Source organism: Chaetura pelagica, unplaced genomic scaffold, assembly GCF_000747805.2.
Source record: "Chaetura pelagica isolate M959 unplaced genomic scaffold, ChaPel_1.0 scaffold686, whole genome shotgun sequence".
Classification (NCBI taxonomy): domain Eukaryota; kingdom Metazoa; phylum Chordata; class Aves; order Apodiformes; family Apodidae; genus Chaetura; species Chaetura pelagica.
This window is the reverse complement of record NW_009953594.1, coordinates 124,636-133,601: the sequence shown is the minus strand read 5'-3', so window position 1 is coordinate 133,601 and position 8,966 is coordinate 124,636. Positions and strand designations below refer to the sequence as shown.

Below are 8,966 nucleotides of genomic sequence, written 5' to 3'. Positions count from 1 at the left end.
CTTTAAGGTCCTTTCCAACCTTAATGAATCTATGGAACCCTTTACCCCAAGTACTTCTGCTCCTGGGTCCTGTTGGCTGCACATGATGCTTCATTTGGAGCTCTCCATCATGGAGAACCCCCCAGATGTACAGGTGGTCTTTTTGTCTCAGGGACACGTGGCAGTGCTATGGCTTTTGGGGACGTGTTGGGGAGGATGAGGGCCTGCCATGGTTTTACTCACTGCCTCGGTCAGTCTGGGTGCTGCTGCCTTTTATTTTTGGTTTCTAACAGTCTGTTCTCTCTTCTCCCCTGACCCACCACAGAGTTCTACCTTGTAAATACTGTTATTTGTATATACTGTAAATGATGACATCGGTGGGCACTAACCGAGCCCGGGGGAACTGGGAGCAGACACAGACACAGAGCCAGACACAGCACGAAGGGGCAGCGTCCATGGAAACAGGTTAGCTTGGAGGTGGAGCCCTGGCATCCCTGCCTGGCCCAGCACTGAGGACTGGGCTTGGCCTAACGAGCTTCCTGCACAGCCCAGTTAATTGGGCAGGCACTGCCCATGGGGCTCCTGCATCCCTGTCTCCAGGTGAGAGCCAGGGCTGAGACTGGGATTTAGTTCCCTCTGACTGTTCCCTGTTCACTGTACTGGAGGCAAGTGGCTGAGGAGCTGCCTGCTTGATGGTCTTGATGTTCTGGTGGTGGTGAGGTCTGCCTCAGAATGGACACAGGTGAGGTGGTTGTGGCTCACCTGCTGCCACAGGGCATCCAATGGAATGTCCCTTTCTTCCAGACTCCCCTCTCTCCCTTCTCTTCTGTCTGCCTTTCTCTCTGGAGCTTTCCTCTTCCTGGCCCTTGTTTGCATCTCTTAATCATCAATGGATTCCTTTCCAGAAGTCTTGGGGACATGGAATGACCTTTGGAGGAAGGTCTGTTGGGAATACCCTATTCTAACCCTGCTCTCTTTCCATATGATTCCTTAGGCCACTGCAGAACAGATCCGACTTGCACAGATGATTTCAGACCACAACGACGCTGACTTTGAGGAGAAGGTGAAACAAGTGAGTGTGGAAGGGGGAGGGTGAATGGGATGGGAAGGGGAGATCCATGTTGGGAGTACTCTGAGTGCTGGGGGGCTGGGAGGGATACAGCTGGCTGCTCCCTAAATTTCCTTGGACTGACTTGTTCCCCAGAATGCAGGGAATGGTGTTACCCTGAGAAAAGGATGTGGTAGGTTGGGTTGTGGTGAAACAACAGTAGCTCAGAAATTCCCACCCTCAGTTACTTTCTGCTGAGGAGGCTGGAGAGAATCCAAAACCCTGACACATCTCTCTTGGATTTCTGGTTTGGGATTCAACTTCCATAGAGATTTTGGTGCCGCCTTGGTTTGGAACATGCTGACCAGGGTGTTGTCTTCTCTACAGCTGATTGACATCACAGGCAAGAACCAGGATGAGTGTGTGATTGCTCTGCATGACTGCAATGGGGATGTCAACAGAGCCATCAACGTGCTGCTGGAGGGCAACCCGGACACGGTAGGGTTGGGTCCTGGGCAGCTGGTGAGGCCTGGCGCAATGTCACTGTCTGTCTGGAGACAAGACACAGAGCAGTGTCTGGATAACGGGGGTCAACATGACTGAGTAGTTCCACTCTGCTTTTGGGACCCCACCTGGAGCACTTCATCCAGTTCTGGAGCCCCCAACACAGGGAGGACATGGAGCTGTTGGAAAGAGTCCAGAGGAGGCCCCGGAGATGATGGGAGGGCTGGAACAGCTCTGCTCTGGAGTCAGGCTGGGAGAATTAGGGTATTGAGCCTGGAGAAGAGAAGGCTCCAGGGAGACCTTAGAGCAGCTTCCAGGGCCTGAAGGGGCTCCAGGAAAGCTGGGGAGGGACTTGGGACAAGGGCAGGGAGGGATGGGATGAGGGGGAGGGATGAAAAGTGGGAGAGGGAGCTGCAGGTTGAAGCTGAGGAGGGAATTGTGGAGTGTGAGGGTGAGGAGAGCCTGGGGCAGGTTGCCCAGGGAAGTGGTGGCTGCCCCATCCCTGGGGGTGTTGAAAGGGCAGGTTGGATGGGGCTTGGAGCAGCCTGGGCTGCTGGGAGGTGTCCCTGCCCAGGGGTTGGATCTAGATCATCTTGAAGGTCCTTTCCAACCCAAGCCATTCCATGATTCTATGACAAGTAGCATGTAAAGTGTGGTTGTGTCCTGGTTTCTATGTGCTGCTTGCACAGCACAATGTGGCCAGCAGAGTGTAGAGGGGAAAATGCAATAAATCATTGAGTTCCTAGTCCTTCTGGATCCAAGCACCCCCACAGCAGTGCAGTGGTGTCCATGTGATCTTTCACTCTGCTGTGAGTGGGAAGTAACTTGTCTCTTCCCGTGAGGGCTGAGTGATCTATGTTGAGCAGGTAGCACAGTAACCTGTGTTACTGTAACCTGTGTTGCTCTGGGTGACCCTGCTCTGGCAGGAGGGTTGGACTAGATGATCTCCAGAGGTTCCTTCCAACCCCAACCCTGCTGCCACTCTGTGAGAGGCCAGTGTGTGTCAGCTGGGGTTTCTTTTTGGTAGATTAATGCAGTTTTGTGTCTCTGACTCTAAACACTTCCCTCTCAGCGCTCTGCTGATGGGTTTGTGTGCTGCTGCCCACATTGTTGGGTTGTGAGGGTCTTTTTGCTGTTTGTCTTTCTGTGGAGTCAGGCTCTAGTGCTGCCACTCATGCAGGTGCCTGTCTCAGGCAAACCAAAGTCAGATGTGAAAAGAAGTGAGCCCTTGCTTAGGAGGAACCTCCTGCCTGGTGTGCGGGATGACCTTCCCTTTCTGACAGCAGGGACGTGAGTTCTGATACAGCCTCATAAGAAGGCTGTGAATATCAGATCCTTCCAAACTGCCTCTGACCAGATGCATCCTCCCATCATTCTGCCCTGGCTGAACCTGACTCAGTTCTTGTTAACAAGTTGAGGCTCTAAATATCACTGCAGAATATTAGGCCTTGTCTCTTTTTTTTTTCCTCAGTATTAGCCCTGAGTAGCTGGGCAAGCTGGAGAGCCCGGATTGTTCTGTGTAGTGTGGCTGCTCCCCAAGGTTGGGTGCTTTGCTGGCTTTGGCACCAGCCACGTTCAGGGCAGCATATCAGGCTTCTTCCCTGTCTGTAGGGAGCTTTTGTCCATTGACAGCTGAACAAAACGGAGTCACAGAACCATGGGATGGTTTGGGTTGGAAAGGACCTTCAAGATCGTCTAGTCCCACCCTTGCATGGGCAGGGACACCTCCCAGCAGCCCAGGTTGCTCCAAGCCCCATCCAACCTCCCCTTCAACACCCCCAGGGATGGGGCAGCCACAGCTTCCCTGGGCAACCTGGCCCAGGGTCTCCCCACCCTCACAGCCAAGAATTCCTTCCTCATCTCCAACCTCAATCTCCCTCTCCCAGTTTTCATCCATCCCTCCCTGCCCTTGTCCCAAGTCCCTCCCCAGCTTTCCAGGAGCCCTTTCAGGCACTGGAAGCTGCTTGAAGTCCTCCCTGGAGCCTTTTCTTCTCCAGGCTGAACAAATAGCTGTTGGAAAAATCTTTTTAGGAAGGGGGATGATACGAATGTTTCTTGCTGAGGCAAAGTTCAGCTGTGACTGCATTTTTCCTCCACACCTCTAGTAACCAGCAGCTTTTAGAGCAGTGCAGACCCCTGCTGCCACAGCAGCTGCATTCCCCAGATAACCACAGTTCTCCTGAAAACAGCAGCCAGGAGAGTGTGCAGCATAAACCCCCTTTTGTAGTTGAACCTCCTGTACTTGAGCAGCTGGAAGCCCCAGCAGCATGAGAGCTGCTGCTGCAGGAGAAGTGTGGAGGCAGAAGGGAGCTGGGAGAGCAGAGCTTGGGGTGCCCTGGGGGCTGTGGGCCAGGACCTGCAGTGCTCAGATGTGTCAAAGTTCTTGGAGCTGCTTCTGGCCTGGATTGAGCCTGTGCAGCAATCCAGTAAAGGGGATTTTCTGATAAGAAGTAGACGTGCTAATTGCTTGGATACTCCTGTGCTGATGAGGACAGCTCACCTGCTGAGCTAGTTACTCATAACATGCTGTATTTCAAACAGTGAAGGAGCTGGATTGGCTGTTGAGTTGGATTTGGCTTAAAATTAATGGTATTCAAAGTAAATATTTCCCTCAATTTTCTTCTGAGCCAGATACCTGTGGAGCCTTGGGTTTGAAGGCATTTTGTACCTCTCTGGGTTTTTCCCTCACTGTCCCTGTGTGGTGCCATCCAACACCAGCTGTGCACTTGTCTGCTGGTTACGGTTTTGGGTGTCTGTCAGTGACTTGTGACTATTTTTAATTGTCCTAACAGTGTGTGGCATCAATTTAAGAATCTGAAAGCACTGCAGACTGTCATAAAATGAACCAACCTGTGGCAGCAAGCTGGAGTCATGGTTAGCTCCTGCCAGTGGAACTTGGGGTGACTTGAACTTGGCTGTAGGATAAAGTCTGTGCTGCCCCTCTCCCTGTGAGCTGGTGTTTTAGGGGAGGGGTTTGTTTTCAATTACTAAAATCACAAAGCATTAAAGAGAGTAACTTACCCCAAAATACTGGCTGCAGAGCACTTTGGAACATTTACCTGGGTTATTCTGAGAGCTCCCCAAAGCAGTGGCCCCCATCAAATGGCAGGTTTCTTTCCCCCTAAACAGGTGAAAATGATCTGTGCTTTGAACTGAAGTATTATGCCCACTCTGTTTAAGAGCAGATCTTTGCAGAAATAGAATAACTCATGTGCTGTTATCTCAAACTGCGTTCCAATCAGCTGGAAGAGAGCTTTCCTTGAAGGAAAAGCCGTCATGTGTGTAGGTTGAGAGACTCTTCTAGAATAAATTGGGCTGGAAACTATTTTTCTGGAGACCTTTGTTATGGTCCCTGTGGCGTGTTTAAACGTGTGTGTTTGCATCCTGCATCCATCAAACTGTGATTAACTTCTTTCCCCTTTACAAACCTGCAGCATTCCTGGGAAATGGTCGGGAAGAAGAAAGGTGTCTCAGGACAGAAGGAGAGTGGACAGACAGAACCCAGTGAAGAAAGCAAAGAAAACCGGGAGAGGGATCGGGATTTCAGCCGGCGACGTGGTGGGCTGCCCAGGCGGGGCCGGGGGACCAGCCGTGGGAGAGAGTGTAGGGACCTGCCCCTTCCTAACACCCCTCTCTGTCCTGCTGCACACCCAGGCACTTCCTTCCCTATAAAAGCTGCCAGTAAAGCTGCTGGGGCAGATGCATTTTGAGGAAAAACCCATCCCTGTGTGCGTGGCAGTGTTTGATGTTCCTCTGTTGTTGCTGATTCCTTGGGTGCCGCCCTTGGTGCTATCGGCTGGAATGAAAGAAGTGATGGGAGTGTTTGGCAGCCTGGTTTCCCACAAGCCTGCTGTTCTTTGGTGTGTGAGGTCTGGTCTTGTATCCTCCCTAAAGCAAGAGGAATCTTGACATTGTCTTTGCATCTTTCTGTCTTCCAGTTCGGGGCCAGGAGAATGGACTTGATGGTGGTAAGAGTGGAGGATCTTCTGGAAGAGGCACAGAAAGAGGGAGACGGGGACGTGGCCGAGGCCGAGGTACACAGGGGGTTCAGGTCAGAGGGGGTGGGAGGGGAAGAACTACATCAGCAGATCTGTGACCTCCCTGTGCTTGGAAAACCTCTTTTATGGGAGGAATCACCAAACTGAAAGTAAGCCCTTGATTTTCCTGTTCTTGTGCTTAAACTTGGTGCCTACATGTTAACTTCCCCATCTTAAGCACCCTAAAAAGAGCATCTAGGCCCTACGTTCCATCTGTGGAGTTGAAAAAACAATGGGGCTTTATTGCATCGAGGTGGGAAGTTAAAAAAAAAACAGGTGACTGTTTGGCAGGTGGCCCAGGTCCTTGTTAGGAACAGAACATGGATCTTCCTTGTTCTTGCATGTGTGTTTCTGGGCACCATTGCTGTGCAAACACTTGGCTTGGTTTTTAAATACTCAGTGGTGGAAGTTCCTTTTTCCACAATGTCTGTGCTGCTCAGACAGCACAGTTGCTGAGGGCACAGCTGCAGAAATCAGGACCAGTGTACTGGTGGTTTGTGCCAGCTGGGCACTTCACCTGAGCCTGGAGTTACACTGCCAGCCATCTGAGGTCATATGAAGACTTGGCTGGAAATGCCATCAGCTCATGAAGATCCTCACCACTCTCATGTTCTGGGCATCAGAAGTCCACACATTCACATGTTTCTTTTCCTGGTGATTCAGAGCTGCTCAACACTGTGTGTCTGTTTGCAGGTGGCTCTGGAAGGCGAGGGGGAAGATTTTCTGCCCAAGGCATGGGGTGAGTGTCACTGGTACCATCACAGCCACAGTAAGTCTTTGTCCATGAATAGTGCTGTTGGCATCAGTCGTCTGTGTTCTGCTCTTCCTTTTATTTTTATTAATGAAGCCCAAAGTGCATCATACTAACTTCAGTTTGGAATAGCTGGTGGAGCTGAAGCGTCCGTCTGTTGAGGGCACTGGCTTTGGAGTTGTGTCATGGTCTGAATAAAGTCAGTTGCTTTTAAAAATCGTAGATTCATGGAATGGTTTGGGTTGGAAGAGACCTTAAAGATCATCTAGTTCCAACCCCCCTGCATGGGCAGGAACATCTCCCACTAGACCAGGTTGCTCAGAGCCCCATTCAAGATGCCCTTGAACACTTTCAGCAATGGGAATCTGAATCATCATCAAGGTTGGGAAAGACCTTCAAGATCATGAAGTCCAACCATCCACCCTACAATCCCCAACCACTAAACCATCCTATGAAACACCACATCTACCCCTTTTTTTGAACACCTGCAGAGATGGTACCTCCACCACCTCCCTGGGCAGCCTGTTCTAAGGCCTCACCACTCTTTCTGGGAATAAGTTTTCCCTCGTATCCAGCCTGAACCTCCCCTGGTGCAGCTTGACCCCATTTCCTCTTGTCCTGTCACTGGTCACCAGGGAGAAGAGCCCAACACCCACCTCACCACAACCTCCTCTCAGGTAGTTGTGGAGAGCAACGAGGTCTCCTCTCAGCCTCCTGTTCTCCAGGCTGAACAGCCCCGGCTCCCTCAGCCTCTCCTCGTAAGGCTGCTTCTCCAGACCCCTAGGAATGCTTAGGTAGGAGTAAAAATGTCCCATCTTCATGTTTCTTACAGAACTTTCAACCCTGCCGACTACGCCGAGCCGGCCGGTGCGGACGAGAACTACGGGAACAGCAACAACAACACGTGGAACAACACGGGCAGCTTCGAGCCAGATGATGGCACAAGTAAGTGGCCTTCAGGCTTGGGTTTGGTCGTTGGTGTTTAGTGAGTGAGTGGGGTTTGTGTCCAACCGGTTTCGCTGAGGAGGCTTTGGGAAGGTCTTTGGTTCAGGGACAGAGGAACAAGTTGTCGGTTCAGAGATGGATTTGTGGCCCTTTTCTTCACATCCAGAGGTGCCTTTGCTTCTGTTGGGTCACCACGTTGGATACCAGGAGCTGGGTGATTGTTCTGGTGTGAGTTTGTGTATGCACAAACTGGCACAGGAACACTTGGCTCTGTTTGTTTTCCAGCAGAAACCATGTTGCCTCTTTGGAAAAGTCTTTTTATTAACTGTAGAGTGATAAACACATGGAAGTTCTCTCAGTATTCAGTGCATCCTCCAGGGAATGCCACTCCAGTTGAGATCCAACTGGAGAGTGACAAGGGACAATGCTGGATTTTGATGAGTCTGTTGTGGGGTTTTTAGGAGTGCTTGTGTTGTTGATGTTGTTTTAAGGAGCTGTCTCACACCACCATGAAATCAAATTGTTTTTCTGTGATTTTGGAGCATTCAAGTAAACACCACATCCAGGTTCTGAGAAACGTTCACAACCATTTTCATGTTGCTTTGGGCAACTTCTAGATTTTTTTGTACTTGCTGAAAACTTTATAGCTTTGGAAAGACAGAAGTAAAGGATGGTGAACTGTGATACCTCTGCACACTGTTAGTGTAGGATTTTTTTGGCTGGTTTGTGTTTTGGGGTTTTTTTGTTGGGGTATTTTTGGTGTTGGTTTGTTGGGGTTTTTTTCCAGAAAAGGAAGAGCTGTTTTGAAAAAAAAGGGTGGGGGAATAAACATGGTTTTGTAAAACAGGAGCAGATTGAGTGATCATCATCTTGCCAACTGCCAAAGAGTGGTGCAGTTTTAGTCTCAACAGGCTTCTGTGTGGTGGTGATTTTTTTTTATTTTTTTTTTACTGTGTTGGTGTTTAGTGGAGTTGTGGAACAAAGTGGGTAAGAGTGTGGTTGGGGGGGAATGGGAGGTTTGTCTGACAGAACAACTCAAATTAGCTCTGGTGCTACAGCACAACATGAGTTTGATGGTACAATGAAGCTGTTCACTTGTGTGTGGTCGTTTGGTTTCCGTGTTAGTAGCCACAGGTATCTCTTGAAATTAATATCCACAGGTACAATGTGACTGGTGTACGTGGGGGCAGTAAAACTCACCTTCACCTCTTGGAAGTCAAAATTTCACTCGTCTTTCTTTTCTGTTTTTGTTTTGTTTCAGGACTTGATTTCATTGGGGGTGAGGGGGCAAATTATCCCCGAAAATTTGACACTGCTCCTGGTACGATTCATCCAGGTGCACTAACTGCCCCGGATACCTTTTACTTTATAGCTTTTTTTAAAAACAAACTTGAAATATCTGTGGATATGTCATTCTTGTCTCTCTTTATTTGTTCATTGTAATGAATATTTGACATTTTCTCTGAGTGCTTTTTACTAATACTGACACCTCAAATGGAAACGGGGAGAGGTTAACCCAAAATCTTGTGGATTGTGGAAATTTGAACTGCTCCTCAGCAGCCAGAGCAGCTCCATGTCCCACCCCAGAGGAAGCAGCAGGAGGCAGCTGGTCTCTCATCCCAAAAGCTGTGCCTTGCTGGTGTCCCCATGCTGTTCCCTCAGCATAGTGCTCTGTTCTGCTGCCATCGCCTCCCTGCTCTGT

General features: G+C 49.9%; 1 protein-coding gene across 1 annotated transcript in view; it reads left to right on the top strand.

The window, feature by feature from the left end:
* The first annotated feature begins 344 nt into the window (after positions 1–344).
* Positions 345–8,966, top strand: part of UBAP2L (ubiquitin associated protein 2-like) — a 29,010-nt gene continuing 20,388 nt past the window's right edge. Inside the window, exons 1-8 of the mRNA XM_009999787.1 lie at positions 345–430; positions 645–648; positions 974–1,051; positions 1,415–1,525; positions 4,966–5,134; positions 5,470–5,565; positions 6,262–6,307; positions 7,152–7,264. Coding sequence (XP_009998089.1) covers positions 345–430; positions 645–648; positions 974–1,051; positions 1,415–1,525; positions 4,966–5,134; positions 5,470–5,565; positions 6,262–6,307; positions 7,152–7,264 — 703 coding nt within the window. The remainder of the gene's footprint in view (positions 431–644; positions 649–973; positions 1,052–1,414; positions 1,526–4,965; positions 5,135–5,469; positions 5,566–6,261; positions 6,308–7,151; positions 7,265–8,966) is intronic.